Source organism: Oncorhynchus clarkii, chromosome 27, assembly GCF_045791955.1.
Source record: "Oncorhynchus clarkii lewisi isolate Uvic-CL-2024 chromosome 27, UVic_Ocla_1.0, whole genome shotgun sequence".
Lineage (NCBI taxonomy): Eukaryota > Metazoa > Chordata > Actinopteri > Salmoniformes > Salmonidae > Oncorhynchus > Oncorhynchus clarkii.
The window spans coordinates 18778575-18797831 of record NC_092173.1 but is presented as its reverse complement, the minus strand read 5'-3'; the positions used below and the strand labels follow the sequence as shown (position 1 = coordinate 18797831).

At 46.7% G+C, this 19257-nt stretch overlaps 1 protein-coding gene across 6 annotated transcripts in view; it reads left to right on the top strand.

Annotated features, from left to right (window-relative positions):
• The window catches only part of LOC139385528 (elastin-like), a 107280-nt gene that overhangs the window by 16020 nt on the left and 72003 nt on the right, over positions 1-19257 (top strand). For all 6 annotated transcript variants that reach the window (XM_071130650.1, XM_071130656.1, XM_071130653.1 and 3 more), the window contains exons 2-5: positions 78-146; positions 2960-3010; positions 4645-4740; positions 4935-4961. In XM_071130650.1, coding sequence (XP_070986751.1) covers positions 78-146; positions 2960-3010; positions 4645-4740; positions 4935-4961 — 243 coding nt within the window. The remainder of the gene's footprint in view (positions 1-77; positions 147-2959; positions 3011-4644; positions 4741-4934; positions 4962-19257) is intronic.

Below are 19257 nucleotides of genomic sequence, written 5' to 3'. Positions count from 1 at the left end.
GTTGGACCATTAGATTAGTGTCATGAAGTCATACAGAGCTGTCACTGACCAGGTATGTTACCGCTCTGTCTCTCCAGGTGTGTACGTGCCGGCTGGTGCTGGAGTTGGAGCAGGAGGTGCTGGACCAGGTGCTGGTCTCTACCCAGGTAATATATCAGCTACCTACGACTGCACAGCGCAACTCATTACACAACATGTCTCTTTAGATAGAAGTACAGTGACACACACACACACTCATAAAGCAGATTTTTGTGACTATGTTCATCTGTATGACACGATCTCAAAGATAATCATCAAACATCCACAACCCATCTAAAAACAGCACTTTCAAAAATACACTCATTCACAGCGCTACACTGTGACTACACAAAATGTAGTCAGCGTTACTGATTGGGATGTAGCTAGCTATATCCCAATCCTTTCCCTTCGGAAAGTATTCAGACCCCTTGACTTTTCCCACATTTTTCAGCAATCTACACACAATACCCCATAATGAAAAAGCAAAAACAGGTTTTCGAAATGTCTGCAAATTGATATATATTTTTTAACAGATATACGGTATTTACATAACTATTCAGACCCTTTGCTATGAGACTTGAAATGTAGATGTTTCTACAACTTGATTGGAGTCCACCTGTGGTAAATTCAATTGATTGGACATGATTTGGAAAGGGACACACCCGTCTATATAAGGTCCCACAGTTGACAGTGCATGTCAGAGCAAAAACCAAGCCATGAGGTCGAAGGAATTGTCCGTAGTGCTCCGAGACAGGATCGTGTCGAGGCACAGATCTGGGGAAGGGTACCAAAAATTGAAGGTCCCCAAGAACACAGTGGCCTCCATCATTCTTAAATGGATGAAGTTTGGAACCACCAAGACTCTTCCCAGAGCTGGCCGCCCGGCCAAACTGAGCAATCGGGGGAGAAGGGCCTTGGTCAGGGAGGTGACCAAGAACCAGATGGTCTTTCTGACAGAACTCTAGAGTTCCTCTGTGGCAATGAGGGAACTTTCCAGAAAGACAACCATCTCTGCAGCACTCCACCAATCAGGCCTTCATGGTAGAGTAGCCAGACACTATAATTTAATAATAGTAGACGGCGCTACTGTACATTTAGGCCTACTTGTAAACAAAGCCCAACCGCCTGGTGTCTATCCTTCTGGTTGAAGACATCAGTGACTGAACTGTAAAACTCCTCCCTGTTGGCCCTCAGTTTTAAAAGTCTATCGGTCTCGATGATGGCAAGGGATGAGAGTTGTTCTTGATCAGTATCCCTTTCAGCGCAGAAAATGTCCTCTCAACAGATGTTGTCCACAGAGCCAGTCTTTCCATTGACACCACTCAGATTTAAATGATCTTGGTATTATTCTGTCCCTTCCTTTGATGTAAGTCCTTAAGCTCAAGTGTTGGTCTTCCATCCCGTATCACCCCTTGTTTCGCTAGAAAATCAGATGTTTCAGATGCAATGTGTTAGCCATCCTGATCAGCGTACTTTTAGCTAGCAGTAAAATGAACGTAAGCACCAAAAGGCAGCAGATGATGTGTGTCATCCATAGACAGAATAGTGCTCTGCCTTTTGCGCTAATACGCATGCGCATTTATTATTAAATGGGACATATTGGGAATGGGATACATGTACAGTACCAGTCAAAAGTTTGGACAGACCTAGTCAAGGGTTTTTCTTTATTTTTACTATTTTCTACATTGTAGAATAATAGTGAAGACATCATATGTGTATATTCTTTATTATTCATTTATCATTCATTTTCAAAGGGTAGGACGCCTACCCTGACCACACCCTGACCACACATCACTGATAAAGTAGTACATAATCAATTAAACGGCAGCATGTCTCAATTTCAAAACCAGGTATACAACACACACATAAATATGTATACAACACACACAACATAGATCATATAATGTACCAAACACACCTTTCCTGTTTCCCAGCATACAACACAAAACCCATACAACTAAATTACTGCAGCATTACGTACTGAAGAAAAAAAAGCACATGTTGGGTCAGTCTATTGCAACCCACAGTTTAACCATTAGCAATGAGCCTGTAGTGTACAGTATTCCATGTCTCCATATCAACCACAAACCAACCAACGATCACCACTGCACTCCCTCTCCAAACCCACTAAGAGCCCCCTGTGGCTGTTGGCTTTCACTAGTGTTCAGCACGTAAAACATTAACAATCACCAGGACAGTTGAACCACACACCTCCAGCCTTAAAACCAGCCTTAAACAACAGGCAGGCAACTTGAAATGGTCCTAAACGGCTGACTCATATGTGGCTCTCTTGATCATTACTGCCATATACAGAAACCCAATATCCCTTGTATTTTCTCTCGCTCTCGCTCCATACTATTTCCCATTGTACTCTGGATAAGCATAGCTGTACCGTAGGATTTCACTGTAACAGCATTGAGGCCATAAATTACAGTGAAATACAGTGTGAGGAAGCGTGAGTTGCCACACCGACCCTGTGCATTCCTCTCTTCACTCTGAGAGGTTAAAAGGTGTCTCTGGGATACTGTTGGAGATTTAGTGTGTCCCAAATGGCACCCTATTCCACACATGGTGCACTGCTTTTGACCAGGGCCCTGGTCGAAAGTAGTACAACTATATAGGGAATATGGTGCCAATTGGGACACCGTTTTGAAGATTTTGAGATGTAGAGATTTAGAGCCTCCTACCCACCACAGTGGTCTAGTCTCTGTGTGGAGAAACTGTATCTGGTCAGGTCAGAGACCGGAGGACCCAGAGCTAGCAGATGATCTAAGGCCCAAACAGCAGGACGGATGGATTAATGGAGGAAAGGAGGGAGAGATTGATGGAGGTATAGAGGAGCCAGGGGGAGAACTAAAACAAATGTCAACCTATCCATTGTATCACAACTCTCTTTCTGCTTCTCTTTCTGTTTCTTTTTCTTTTCTTGTTTTACCAACAGGTGCTGGTGGGATACCCGCAGGAGCAGGCTACAAACCAGCTAAAACTGGGGGTGAGTAGAAAATACTTACTTTAGTATCCTCCTCTAATAGTTGTCACTTAGCTGGACTAAGAGAGACTATCAGAACTCAGGATAAGACCCAGATGCAGTCAGCTAGAGTCACAGATGTTTATTGACCCAAACAGGGCGCAGGCAAAATGCAGGTCAAAGGCAGGCAGAGGTCCGTAATCCAGGGCAGAGTCAATAAGGTAAAGAACAGCAGGCAGGCTTGGGATCAGGACTGGCAGAGGTTCGTAAACGGGTCAGACTCGGCCAGGTACAGAAAGGCTTTCAGGCTCGGGGTCAGGGCAGGCAGAATGTTCAGAACCGGGGAAACTAGGAAACAGAATTTGAGAAAGCACGGAGACAGGAAAACACGCTGGTAAGACCTGACAAGACAAACTGGAAACAGACAAGCAGAGAACACAGGTATAAATACACTGGGGATAATGAAGAAGATGGGCAACAACCGGGACGGGGGTGGAGACAAGCACAAAGACAGGTGAAACAGAACAGGGTGTGCTGCTGCTGAGACCTACAGTAATTAGGGTTTTCACAACCACAACATTGTCACAGAGCTTTAGCTCCCTGTCTTGCGTGCAGGTAAGGGGACTAAACTGGGTTACATGCACCAGGGCCACTCTCATCACAGCCACTCACATAGAGAGATATGGAGAGTGGCTACTATATCTGGTCTTATTACTTTGTCAGAGCAGAGACAGCAGCATGCGTTGTAGTGAGGTGCGTACTGGCGGCAGAGAAGTCAGGCGCAGGAGAGGGAAAACCGATTTACAACGGTCAACGGTCAAAAGAACAATACAATAAATGGGTCAAACAAAACCCGGTAAATACCTGCATACCGTGCATAAGCACTACAAGAAACAATTACCGACAAGGACATGGGGGGGAACAAGAGGGTTAAATACACAACATGTAATTGATGGAATTGGAACCAGGTGTGATGGAAGACAAGACAAAACCAATAGAAAATGAAAAGTGGATCAGCGATGGCTAGAAGGTCGGTGACTTCGAACGCAGAACACCGCCTGAACAAGGAGAGGGACCAACTTCGGCAGAAGTTGTGACATGCATACTGAACACCCTGACCACTACAGTACACCACATTAACTACCAGAACCTCACACTTTTTAAGTCAGTGTGTAGCTATGTCACAAAACTGCTGGAATAGAATAGGCATAGTTTTGCATGGTTTAGCCTACATCTGCGAAATGACTCTCGTTCCATCTCGGAAAGCCTACAGTGTGAGTTCTCCTCCACTCCACCACATGGCCAGAAGCTAAGCTAATAGTTTAGTTATTGTGTTGGTTCTAATGACACTCTTGTTGTTGGGTAAACACAGTGCTCAGAAACAACCACTGTCATTAAGTCTGGTTTAACAAGGTGTTCAGGGAGTTAGACTGTTCTCCTCACACCTATAAAACCACAGTGTGCTGTCCTGGTCCCCATCTGGGTGTGTTCTGTGTTGCTGTCAGGAAATGGCTATGGAGTGAGGGAAGTGTTGAGTTATAAGCTTACATACTGTAAGTGTTATTGATGATGATGATGATGATAGTGATGACAAAGGTGACAAAGATGATAGTGATTACAAAAACCTGTTGCCTAACCAGGCCTTATGTTTCCCCTAGCTGGTGGATATGGAGGACGGGGTGGTGTTGGTGCTGGAGGTCTGGTCCCTGGTGGCTGGGCTGGAGGCATAGGAGCGTTAGGCCTTGGAGGAGGAGGTGTGTACTCATCTACAGAACATTGAAAGTTGAGACTTATTTACATTTATTTTAAAGCCCTTGCACTGACAACTATAGCACTATGTTTGACTGTGCAGTGTCAATTATGAAATTAAATATGTTTATTCAACGTTAGTGTATTTTTATTTTAGTGGATCATTTGTAGATTAATTATTTGGTGCTTTGTTCAACAGGAGCCGGTGGAAAAGGCCCCAAACCTGGTAAGCTATCTGCTCCAACTCACTCTTTCGCACTCTATACCATTTTGTACAGTTCTGTAGAAGTCACAAGGCAGGTACCAGTACTGTACCAGACTATTCTGGTAGTTTCAAGTCAGAGTATCCTGTTATGCTTTTAACTAGGAAAATTCCTCTAGTACATTGTTGTCTAAGAAATCTTACTGAAGTGTTTTAAAAAGGAAGGGAATTTGAGTTATTACTGATAGGAGGAAGTGGGTGGTGTAGTTATTTGCTAATACTGTATGTATAGAATGCATTAGAGTGCATGTCAATGACGGGCGAAACCTGAAGTGTAGCGTATTGCATACTGTTGTTCAATGAAGGGCTACCTCTCTTGACGGACTGTCAGCCACATCTCCCTTATCACCCCTATGTTTTAATCGTGGCTGAGTCTCCCTGGTTTGGCAGCTGTTTGGGAAGTCCTGTCTAGGGTGTGACCCGGAGCGTTCCACGTCTCCTCCATCCCTCAACCGCTGCTCCACACTTCCATCCCTCCAACACTATATCACATCACCCTTTCCTCAACCCCTAGATGTCCCAGACGGAGTGATGATTGGTAGTGTGAACTCCCATCATCGCCGCCCCAACACAATGGTGCCAACGCGTTGATGAATATTTTTGTAACGTTAGGCCGACACAATATCTGGAAACCTCCTTGTTGAAGTTTTGCCACTGCCCTCTCTACTGATAGTGTACTGTAAATATTGTTTTCCAGTGTGGAGCACAGTATTAGGGAATTAGTCATGTTAAGCCATTATTTAATTTCCTAAACCAGAGGTGATTACATCTAGGCCACTACCGCGGCTGTGTGCTTAGAGAGATAAGGAATAGAATAATATTCTTAAAGTCTGATAAGATTTAGAACAGATTGCTGTAGGCTCCTTGAAGACTGAGTTTTTTCCTCCGTCTCTCGAACAAGTCATTGAGTTTCAGAAATCTGTTTTGTGAAAGCATCCTAATATTGGATATTAGGTAGAAGTTGACTTTGGCTGGGGTCGCCAGCGCTGCAGAGCTCGGCTTGGGAAGTATAATGCTTTGGCTTTTGTAAGAGTTAGAGTTCTCTCTCGCTCTTTCTCGCTTCTCTCTCTCTCTCTCTCTGTCTCTCTCTCTTCCTCCCTCCCTCCCTCTCTCTCAGGGCATCTAAGGCCGAAATTAGATTATTGCTCCCAGTCCCTTCAAACAGGCAATGTGGGAAAATATATGGGGCAGGTCGAACAGGAACTGTCCATTTGACCGAGAACAAGAGACAACCTTACAGCTGTAATTTGTTAAATATTTTCCTCAGCAAGGGCTTTTCATGCAAGGTGACTTTTTTACATTTGAGATGTATCCATTCCAACAGCTGAGGTGTTGACTGAAGCAATCCAGATTTGGTGTTTCACTCGAGGGCACATGGGCTGGAACCAGCTAACTTTCTACACAAAGAAATCAAGTTTCCATTACAAACACAGAGCAACGTTTCCCTAAGTTGAGGTCTCACAAAACCAGGGCGGTTTGGATCCATACAGATCATTTAGCCTTTGTTTAGATGGTAATGTGTTCTGATAGTTAGCTGAGGTACTGTAGCTACACACTAACAGGGACAACGTTTAAGGAAACCGAACGCAGAAAGGCATGCAGGCAAGGGGAGGGTTACCCTGTCCATTGACCTGTTGAAAGATGATTCTATCCTGAGCTAAAACAATTTGGCTTTTAAACCAGACACCTGTTGCTTTCTAGTATTCTCATGTGGATTCTTTCCCCTGCCGAGACCCATTTCTCATCATAACCTCTCTGGTGATTGAAGCTTGAAGTGGAGCATCAGCTGCACATATCAGACACACACCTTGGCCCTGGCACACACTCAGGCACATACTCAGGCACACACACACACACACACACACACACACACACACCTTGGCCCTGACAGAGAACAGCAGCTGGTGATCAAAGTGGCGTGACAGCTGAATCATTGTCAGACGCGTGCCAAGCCTTGTAAAACGCTAGACTACTAAATGAATTGTGAATCCTGTCAGCATTAACATTTGACGAGTGTGTGTGCATTGGACGAGTCGGACCAGAGAAAAGAGAGCAGCTGGGCCCTGGACCTGGGCTCATCATTCCCCCCTAAAGCTAAGGTGAATTCCTCCTACATACCGTGTTGCTTTGCCAAACCTGGACAAAACTTCTTACACGTTTTGAGACTGCATAACAAGAAAGATGGACAACATCGGTGTTTTTACAGTAGTACTGTAATTTCACTACGGGAAAAATATAGAATGTTTATCAAACGTTAACTCTCGGTGGACTGAAGGATTAAGGGTGACACTCGAAGGAAGCGATGTGCTGCAGGCTCTCTGTATATTCTCTCCTTATACTGTAGGTCAGGACTGCAAGTCACTCTTCATAGGGCAAGGCTGCAGATCACACCTCATAGGTCAGGGCTGCAGGTCCCTCCTAATAGGGCAAGGCTGTAGATCACTCCTCATAGGTCAGGGCTGCAGGTCCCTCCTAATAGGGCAAGGCTGCAGATCACTCCTCATAGGTCAGGGCTGCAGGTCCCTCCTAATAGGGCAAGACTGCAGATCACTCCTCATAGGTCAGGGCTGCAGGTCACTCTTAATAGATCAGGGCTGCAGGTCCCTCCTAATAGATCAGGGCTGCAGGCACTCCTCATAGGTCCGCAGAAACACTCCTAATAGATCAGGGCTGCAGGTCACTCTTTATAGGTCAGGGCTGCAGGTCACTCTTTATAGGTCAGGGCTGCAGGTCAGACTGTACTGTACACAGCTGGGCTGACCTACTGTCTCTATTAGTCTGGAAGGAACTTCTGACTCAAAAGACTACACATTATGATATTGCAAAATGAAGCAGTGAAACATTGGAGGGTGTTTCCCTGCTTGTGAGCTTCCTGGGTTTTGAAAAACAAAGACCGGCCTTAAGCTCTATCTTTATCCTTTGAAGAAGGGATGTTTGTAGAAGCAGGGATGAGTGTCCTAACATGACTTCAGCTCCATGTGAAACTAAGTTTAATGGTGGAAGAGAAAAGGAGAGGCTCAGAGAGATGAGGATGGGTTTGAGAAAAATATTTTTTATTATTTTTTATTTAACCAGGTAGGCCAGTTAAGAACAAGTTCTCATTTACAACTGCGACCTGGCCAAGATAGTTCAAAGCAGTGCGACACAAACAACACATGAGTTACACATGAGATAAACACACGTACAGTCAATAAATAGAAAAGTATGTTTACAGTTTGTGAAAATGTAGTAAGGTTAGGGAGATAAAGCAATAAATAGGCCATAGTGGGTGAAATAATTACAATTCAGCAATTAAACAGAAAATGAATGTGCAAGTAGAGTTACTGGGAAGCAAAAGAGCAAAAAAATAAATAACAATATGGGGATGAGGTAGTTGGGTGGGCTATTTACAGATGAGCTATGTACAGGTGCAATGATCAGTAAGCTGCTCTGATCGCTGATGCTTAAAGTTAGTGAGGGAGATATAAGTCTCCAGCTTCAGTGATTTTTGCACTTCGGTCCCGTCATTGGCAGCAGAGAACTGGAAGGAAAGGCGGCCAAAAGAGGAGTTGACTTTGGGGGTGACCAGTGAAATATACCTGCTGGAGTGCGTGCTACAGGTGGGTGCTGCTATGGTGACCAGTGAGCTGAGATAAGGCAGGGCTTTACCTAGCAAAGACGTATAGATGACCTGGAGCCAGTGGGTTTGGCGACGAATATGTAGCAAGGGTAAGCCAACAAGAGCATACATGTAACGATTTTCGTTTGTGGAATAAGGTGAAGAAACCCAAAGTGCAGCATGGTACGTATCCATAATACTTTTAATAAAAAATCAATACACGAACAAAAACGATAAACGAACAATTCTGACAGGTGCAACAAACACTAACCAGAAAATAACTACCCACAACCATAGTGGGAAAACAGGCTGCCTAAGTTGCCAGCTGCCTCTGATTGGGAACCATACCAGGCCAAACACATAGAGATAGAAACACAAAACATAGAATGCCCACCCCAACTCACGCCCTGACCAAACTAAAATAGAGACATAATAAAGGAACTAAGGTCAGGATGTGACAGTACCCCCCCCCCCCCCCAAAGGTGCGGACTTCGGCCGCAAAACCTAAACCCATAGGGGAGGGTCTGGGTGGGCATCTGTCCGCGGTGGCGCGGGACGTGGACCCCACTCCACCATAGTCTTGGCCCACTTAAGTGGCGCCTTTGGAGCGGCGACCCTCACCGCCCTTGCAGCGGGCCCCGAATAGACGGGCGACTCTGGCAGCGCCGGAGAGAAGGGCGACTCTGGCAGCGCCGGAGAGAAGGGCGACAGACTCTGGCAGCTCCTGACTGACGGGCGGGAGACTCTGGCAGCTCCTGACTGACGGGCGGGAGACTCTGGCAGCTCCTGACTGACGGGCGGGAGACTCTGGCAGCTCCTGACTGACGGGCGGGAGACTCTGGCAGCTCCTGACTGACGGGCGGGAGACTCTGGCAGCTCCTGACTGACGGGCGGGAGACTCTGGCAGCTCCTGACTGACGGGCGGGAGACTCTGGCAGCTCCTGACTGACGGGCGGGAGACTCTGGCAGCTCCTGACTGACGGGCGGGAGACTCTGGCAGCTCCTGACTGACGGGAGGGAGACTCTGGCAGCTCCGGACAGGAGGGAGACTCTGGCAGCTCCGGACAGGAGGGAGACTCTGGCAGCTCCGGACAGGAGGGAGACTCTGGCAGCTCCGGACAGGAGGGAGACTCTGGCAGCTCCGGACAGGAGGGAGACTCTGGCAGCTCCAGACAGGAGGGAGACTCTGGCAGCTCCAGACAGGAGGGAGACTCTGGCAGCTCCGGACAGGAGGGAGACTCTGGCAGCTCCGGACAGGAGGGAGAACCTGGAGGGAGGAGACGGAGAGACAGCCTGGTCCTTGGAGGAGGCACAGGATAGACCGGGCCGTGAAGGCGCACTGGAGGTCTCGAACTAAGGGCCTGCACAACCTGTCCTGGCTGGATGGTGATTTTACCCCGGCACGTGCGGGGCGCAGGCACAGGACGCACTGGGCTGTGCAGACACACGGGAGACACAGTGCGCAGAGCCGACGCAAGATATCCTGGCCCGAGGAGACGCACTGGCTGTCTGGAGAGCAGGGCTGGCACCATCCGCCCTGGCTGGATCCTCACCCTAGCCCGGTAGATACGGGGAGCTGGGATGTAGCGCACTGGGCTAAGAATGCGTACTGGGGGCACCGTGCGCTCCACCGCATAACACGGTGCCTGACCAGTACGACGCCCACCACGGTAAGCACAGGGAGTTGGCACAGGTCTCCAACCTGACTCTGCCACACTCCCCATGTGGCCCCCCCCCCCCCCCCAATACATTTTTGGGGCTGCCTATCGGGCTCCCCGCTCAGCCTTAGCTGCCTCCAGTTCCTCCTGTGGACGGCGATACTCCCCAGCCCGTGCCCAGGGTCCCTTGCCTTCCAGTATCTCCTCTCATGTCCATTTCTCCAGATAGCGCTGCTCACCTGTCCAGGAGTCCCTTCCACGCTGCTTGGTCCTTTTGTGGTGGGTAGTTCTGTAACAATTTTCGTTGGTGGAAGAAGATGAAGAGGACCAGAGTGCAGCGTGGTACGTATCCATAATACTTTTAATCAAAAATGAATACACAAACAAAAACAACAAAACGATAAACAAACAGTTCTGACAGGTGCAACAAACACTAACCAGAAAATAACTACCCACAACCATAGTGGGAAAACAGGCTGCCTAAGTATGGTTCTCAATCAGAGACAATGATTGCCAGCTGCCTCTGATTGGGAACCATACCAGGCCAAACACATAGAGATAGAAAACATAGAACACAAAACATAGAATGCCCACCCCAACTCACACCCTGACCAAACTAAAATAGAGACATAATAAAGGAACTAAGGTCAGGACGTGACAATACAGGTTGCAGTGGTGGGTAGTATTTGGGGCTTTGGTGACAAAACGGATGGCACTGTGACAGACTACATCCAATTTGCTGAGTAGAGTGTTGGAGGCTATTTTGTAAACTACATCGCCAAAGTTGAGGATCGGTAGGATAGTCAGTTTTACAAGGGTATGTTTTGCAGCATGAGTGAAGAATGATTTGTTGCGAAATAGGAAGCAGATTCTAGATTTAATTTTGGATTGGAGATGCTTAACTTGAGTCTGGAAGGAGAGTTTACAGTCTAGCTAGACACTTAGGTATTTGTAGTTGTCCACATAAGTCAGAACCGTCCAGAGTAGTGATGCTAGACGGGCTGGCGGGTGCGGGCAGTGATCGGTTGAAGAGCATGCATTTAGTTTTGCTAGCATTTAAGAGCAGTTGGAGGCCACTGAAGGAGTGCTGTATGGCATTGACACTCGTCTGGAGGTTTGTTAAGACAGTGTCCAAAGAAGGGCCAGAAGTATACAGAAAGGTTCAGACAACAGGCCCTCCAATTTGACACACTGAACTCTATCTGAGAAGCAGTTGGTGAACCAGGCTAGGCAGTCATTTGAGAAACCAAGGCTGTTGAGTCTGCCAATAAGAATGCTGTGATTGAGTCGAAAGCCTTGGCCAGGTCGATGAATACGGCTGGACAGTATTGTCTTTTATTGATGGCGGCTATTATATCATTTAGGACCTTGAACGTGGCTTAGGTGCACCCATGACTAGCTCGGAAACCAGATTGCATAGCGGAGAAGGTACGGTGGGATTCGAAACAGTTAACTTGACTTTAGAAAGTCAGGGTAGGATAGACACAGTTTTGGTCTAGAGTGTCACCCTCTTTGAAGAAGGGGATGACCACGGCAGCTTTCCAATCTTTAGGGATCTCAGACACTACGAAAGAGAGGTTGAACAGGCTAGGGGTTGCAGCAATTGCGGCAGATAATTTTAGAAAGAGAGGGTCCAGATTGTCTAGCCCAGCTGATTTGTAGGGATTTTGCAGCTCTTTCAGAACATCAGCTATCTGGATTTAGGTGAAGGAGAAACGAGGCTTGGGCAAGTTGCTGCGGGGGGTGCAGAGCTGTTGACCGGGGTAGGGGTAGCCAGGTGGAAAGCATGGCCAGCCGTAGAAAAAGGCATGTTGAAATTCTCGATTATCGTAGATTTATCGGTGGTGACAGTGTTTCCTAGCCTCAATGCAGTGGGCCACAGGGAGGAGGTGCTCTTATTCTCCATGGACTACAGTGTCCGAGAGCTTTTTAGAGTTTGTGCTACAGGATGCACATTTCTGTTTGAAAAAGCTAGCCTTTGCTTTCCTAACTGCCTGTGTATATCATGGGGGCTTTTCCCTGAAAAGTTGCATATCATGGGGGCTATTTGATGCTTATGCAGTACCCCACAGGATGTTTTTGTGCTGGTCAAGGCAGTCAGGTCTGGAGTGAATCAATGGCTATATCTGTTCTTAGTTCATTTTTTGAATGGGGCATGCTTATTTAAGATGGTGAGAAACGCACTTTTAAAGAATAACCAGGCATCCTCTACTGACGGAATGAGGTCAATAACCTTCCAGGATACCCGGGCCAGGTCGATTAGAAAGGCCTGCTCGCTGAAGTGTTTTAGGGAGATTTTGACAGTGATGAGGGGTGATCGTTTGACCGCGGACCCATTACGCACGCAGGCAATGAGGCAGTGATTGCTGAGATCCTGGTTGAAGACAGCAGAGGTGTATTTAGAGAGCAGGTTGGTCAGGATGATATCTATGGTGCCTGTGTTTACTGATTTAGGGTTGTACCTGGTAGGTTCCATGATAATTTGTGTGAGATTGAGGATATCTAGCTTAGATTGTAGGACGGCCGGGGTGTTAAGCTTATCCCAGTTTAGGTCACCTAACAGTACAAACTCTGAAGATAAATGTGGGGCAAATAATTCACATATGGTGTCTAGGGCACAGCTGGGGGCTGAGGGGGGTCTATAACAAGCGGCAACATTGAGAGACTTATTTCTGGAAAGGTGGGCACAGACCTGGATAGCATGACAGAACTCTGCAGACTATCTCTGCAGTAGATTGCAACTCCTTCCCCTTTGGCAGTTCTAACTTGGCGGAAAATGTTATAGTTAGGAATGGAAATGTTTGAATTTTTGGTGACCTTCCTAAGCCAGGATTCAGACAAGGCTAGGACATCAGGGTTGGCGGAGTGTGCTAAAGCAGTGATTCAATAAAACTTAGGCTTCTGATGTTAACATGCATGAAACCAAGGCTTTTACGGTTACTGAAGTCAACAAATGATTGCGCCTGGGGAATAGGAGTGGAACTAGTGCCTACACGGCCTGGGTTAACCTCTACATCACCAGAGGAACAGAGGGGGTATAGGATAAGGGTACGGCTAAAGGCTATAAGAACTGGTCGTCTAGTGCATTGGGGACAGTGAATAAAAGTAGCAGATTTCTGGACATGGTAGAATAGATTCAAGGCATAATGTACAGACAAGGGTATGGTAGGATGTGAGTACAGTGGAGGTAAATCTAGGCGTTGAGTGACGATGAGAGAGGTTTTGTCTCTAGAGGGACAAGTTAAGCCAGGTGAGGTCTCTGCATGTGTGTGGGGTGGGACAAAAGAGCTATCCAAGACATTTTGAGCGGGACTGAAGGCTCTACAGTGAAATAAAACAGTAAAAACTAGCCAAGACAGCAGTAGACAAGGCATATTAACATTAGAGAGAAGCATGAGGCAATCACAGGTGTTGATCAGGAGAGCTAAATTAACAACTTGGTAAATGGCGTTGAACGGGCAGAGCGGGTCAGTTAGGTACATACAGGACCTGAGTTCGAGGCTGGGGCCGACAGGTAAACACAATGAGGTACAGTGTTATTGAAACAGTCCAGGGGGCATAAGCTGTGTAGTAGCCGAGTGATCATATGGTCAAAAGAGCAGAAATAGGTGAGTCAGGGGGCTGTTCCATAGATAGAGGGATGATTGAGAGAGAGGAATGAGAGAATAACGGAATAATGAAAATAACATAGGGAGTAAGAAAGAAATTAAAGAAATTAGTCAAACCAAGAAAAAGAAAGTGAGTGAGAGAAATAGAGTTGAGGATGAGAGTGCTTAGCCAACAGAAAACGAGCTGGGAGATGCTAGGCTTTGTTTAATTCCCAAATGGCACACTATTCCCCATATAGTGCACTACTTTTGACCAGAGCCCTATGGGCACTTTTGACTAGAGCCCTATGTGCACTGGTCAAAAGTGTGCACTATAATAGGAATTGGGATGTATCCTTTGTCTCCTGGTGCACATGTTTCTCATTAGCAGAGCTCAGACCTGTCCTCTGAGCTGTCATAGGGAATGTGCGTGTTTGGGAACACATTGATGGCCCTTGGCCCCTGAGGGTGTGTAATGAGCCCATCTTGTCAGAGACACCCTGGCCACACTGTCACAGACCACATCCTCCTGAAGGCCGTACCTCACCCTATCTCCCATCATTCCCCTCCTCACCCCTTTGTACTTACTTACTCTCCACCAACCCTTCCCACCCCTCCTTCCCCTCCCCTCCTCACCCCATCCCCTCTCCGTCCCCTCCTTAAAGGAGCCCTTTCCTCACCCCCTGCTTCTCCTTCCCCTCTCATCACCTCCCTATCCTCTCCCACCGCTCCCCTCCCCTCATCCCCCATTCCCTATTTATCTTTTCCTGGAATGGCCTTCCACCGGCCAGAACTTGAACCAGGCCTCCAGCCCTGAGACACTGAGGCCAATACTAGAGACCACAAGATTTTCATATCAGTAGGCTTAAAAGGGAACATAGCCCCAATATTTTTCATCCCTCAAGTTGTGTTTGTTGTTAGTTGGAGAGTTAGAAAGTTGGCTGTCAGAAGTTTCAAGGCATGGCATATGAGGGTGCGGAGAGACACAATGGGCTGGACCCTGGAGATGGAGGCGGTGGGATCATGTGGGTCTGTGCAGGGGTGATGTCGTTGAACATTTTAATAAATTAGTAAAAAAAATATTTAAAAAGTTGTTTGTTATCCTTGTGAATGAGTCCACTGTGTCCAGCCCCAGTAAGATGGACTTTTAATTCAGAGGACTATCGATTCTGATGAGGTTTCTCACTGAATTTTATCTGTTGCTTTAATGTATCTTAAAGATGAAACTGAATGCTGGATTATGACAAAAGTTGACTTCCTTGTGCTACAAGTTACTATATTCAGTACCAGCTGTGTTCTCATGATGGTCTCTTTGTAGTTGTGTTCCTGTGGTCTTGTTCGTTCTGCTGACCATGTTCTCACAGTTATTAGCAGTTTGCGGTCAGTGGAAGATGACTCTCCCCATGTGTCTCCTGGCCAAGTCTCCTCAACCTCTCTCCCATGCACAGTCTGCCAGGGGTTCTGGACTGAAGCCTCCACCTCTCCCCAGTCTTTACGGTTTGCTGCCAGTGGGTCTGGAGCGAGCAGCCCTCTCCCCTGCCTTTACTGTTTCCCTCCCCTCCCCTCCCTCCCTCCCCTCCCCCTCTCCTACCCCTGCCAGTGTGTCTGTCTGTGCAGCCCCAACCTATCCCCTGCACATTGTCTGCCAGTGGCTCTGGTCTGAAGCGAGCAGCACTCTCCACATCCATCTGGCCGAGCAGCGTAAGTGTTGTTTATGCAGAGATGGAGAAATCTCTCTGCTCCCATTTCCCCAGACGTTCATTAAGCTAAATTGTCACTGGAACGACCTCAGTAACAGTCACTGTCAGACTAGGGGCTCTATTCAATCCGTATCGCTGAAGTTCAACGTTACAGCGTATATGTCAGCTCAATCAGAAATAACCTTTGCATTTCTATCGCACAATCTTTAATGCTTCAGCGATCCAGATTAAATAGAGCCCTAAACCACAGGCCTGAGTCTTCTGTTAGCTCAGCAACAAAGTGCAAGACAATGGAGCCTGGAATAAGCATGTTATGAATCAATCATAGTTAAACTAGATAATTTAACTTGATGTTATCACCTAATAGCTACAATATCACCCTATTATTTGGGAAAGCTAGTTGCATTATGCAGCTCCCAACTCTACATACTGTTACAAGCTTTAACACATAGACCTAATGGGTTTGTATGAAATGTGGGTAGGTTTATTATCTTATACTCATTGTAAAGGATGCTTTGTGTGTGTCTTAGCTGGTACCTGCTGTGTATATCTGTTATCACTTAATTTGTTGTGTTATTGTGTAGTGTGTTGTTCATCACTGGCAGGTGAGCTCTCTCAGTGTGATCCAGATTGTGGCCACGGCCACAGTGACCTGTTTAATGCTTGTATAATTTCTCAACCCTGACTTGTCAGAAAAATATTCAGCAGGCAGGCAGTGAAATGAATATGTGGACCATCTGGGGATGTTACCATGGTCACTGGTGTCTTCTGCATTTAAGCCTTGTCAGCTCTGGGATTTGATCCAGCAACCTTTCAGTTACTGGCCCAACATTCCTACCCGCCAGGCTACCTGCCGCCCCTAGATCGTGGCAGTGGGATTTGAACCCACGCCTCCGTAGAGACTGGAGCGTTAATCCAGTGCCTTAGACTGGTCGGCCACACTACCCAGTATGAGAGATGGGTCATAATAATATCTCAGGAGTATACTACTGTATATCCCTAGACCCATCTCTCATACTGGCCAACACGTCTACCTGTTTATTATGATATTATTGCAGTGCTCAGCCTTGGCACAGCAACTATGGCATTCCTGGCATTTCTGTACAGCACTTTGAGATTTCAGCTGATGTACGAAGGGCTATATAAATAAATTTGATTTGATATGATTATTTTGGACCAGGATGAAAAAGTACCAGGATAGCGGCACGTCAGAACCTCTTACTCTCTCCTGTTCAGAGCATAAAGAAAGTCTGAGGAGAGCTAAAAAAAAAAAAGGGGGAGAGCAGGAGGCTGTGTGGTCTGTTTGAATGGGAAAAGAGCAACGGGGTGACATACTATATGAATTGTGGCATAAACAATGATGTCATTCATCGCAAACTCAATGAGTGGATATGTCATGACTCATGACTCACGCAGCTCTGTGTGAATGAGCGAAACGGTAATCAAGTGTAATAACTTCTTTACATGAAGGCATGTGATTAGACAGATGTTGTCATGGTGAAATGGAGGATGGAGGTTTGGTGGGAAGGTAAGTTAAAAGCAGGCGTGAAAGTTTATATGTAAGTGTGTGTGTTTGTGTGTGAGTGAGTGAGTGAATGTCACTAGGCAGGGCTAGGCTTGGCCCGGTGGCTTCTCTGTAATCCAGTACAACGGTTCGTTTTACAACAGCCTGTAAATTGGAGCCATTCGAAAGAGCTGCTCGCCCCCTCAGAGTGTGTGTGTAAATGTGTGTCTTGGTGTATTTGGGTGGGTATTAGCTAGTTTATGCAAACACGTGCGTCACTGCCAGGCTCGGCACAGAGTATACATCAACCGCAGGACAAACTAATCCGAACCTGGACCAATTCTTATAACGACCAAATGTAAATAACCAGAAAATAGGCTCGGGGTTCCAAAAAAATGCCTCCAATTCCTCCAGCTTTTATTCCATTCATTTGGGCCTAAACACTGGCTTAAGGCATAGACATAAACTGAATGAGAGATGCCCAGAGCCCTGGGTCTGTAACCACCACCACCCTGGCCTGTTTGTAGATGCCAAAACTCCCTGACAGTTCAGTACTTGGGGTCCTCTGGCAGGGACATGGGTTTAGGACATATCTCTGACAACTCCATGGAAAGGAAGGAGAAAACAAAGGGCTCACCGCCAACTAAGAGCCTGGCTTGTTGTCACCGACCAGGGTAGTGTGTGTGTGTGCGTGTGTGTTTAATCAGTCCAGCATGCCTCTTAGATCCGCTCCACATAGCTTCTTCATGACTGACAGCTTGGAGAACCTGGAAGTGACAAGGAGCAGGGGAGTTCACCAGAGGGAGAGAAAGGTGGATTAAGGAGGAGAGAAGGGGGGTGGGAAGAGAGATGATGGGGGGGCTACGGGGTGTCCCACTCACACCATCTGGAATCACCGCTTGTACCTAACGTCACTCTTCCTTGTCCTTCATCGTGCGCTACTAACACAAGAATGCACCATACCCACTACATCATCCTACATCATGATCATTTGATTACTGATACCATCGGCTGTAATGACAGCGCAAGACATCTATTATGATGTGTAATGTGCCTATAAAGTGGAATTTTACATCAGTCCACACCTGAGGCTGGGGGCTGGAGTCCACCTGTCAGTCACAGCTAACCACAGATTCTCCAAGGACATGAGAGCAGATTGTAGCTTTAATGTAATAGACATCCAAAGGATTTCAGACTCACGTCTTATCAGAACATCAGAGGACAATCTCAGACTGTGTCATTACTAGTGTTGGTTTTAGATCATGGCTGACTGTAAGCCTGGTTATCCTACCATATCATCTATCCACATCCTTCCACATTCTCTAGCTATTCTATAGCGACCGGGCTGCTCAACATGCTCATACAGAGCCAGGGCTGGAAAAGTAGAAGCCTATAGCTCTGTTTGGCTCTACATTTATAATCTCTGGCCTCGATAATCTACCGTGACTCCAGTCTCACACTCTTGTCATGTTTGTGAGGTCATTCTACTCCGCTGGAGACAGAGACAGCGAGGAAGAGGTCCCAGAGATCTCCTGGGCATTCTGGAGTTCTGAAGCTCCTATCCCAGGTCTCGCTCTTCGCTCTCACCGCCCTGCCTGCCGCCAGTTACCGAGGAACGCTGCCATGGAATTCTCCACTCTCTTAAATTAAACTCTTCACCAGCTCCAGCTGGTTCCGGGAGAGGGGGGATATCACAGGCTAGAAGTGAGAGAATGGATCCATCTTTCTTTCCCTTCTCATGTTTGGCTCCCTCTGCCTGCCCCTTTTAACACAACAGGCCTGATGTGCAGAGCTGCTGTGACCCGATCACCAGACTAGACTAGATGAGAGAGACAGAGACAGAGACAGACAGACAGACGAGAACTCTTGATTGTTGGATTGCCTTGCCTAAACTATGTGGTAACAGATAGGAGAGAATAGGACAGCGTTTTAGAAACACTATTGAAATCAGACCCACTGTTCTCCGTTACATGACCCATACTGTAGCAACAGAATCGATGACCTGAAAGCACTCATTTGTTTCGCCAGTTTGTCTGGCCAGCTACAGTGATAATAATGCAGTTTAATGCATCATACTTTCGCTCTGTTTGAATGACAAATTGGTCCAATGTACCTATCACATACTACATAGACATTGGACCAATTTGTCATTCAAACAGAGCGAAAGTATGATGCATTAAACTGCATTATTATCACTTTATAATTTTCTGGCT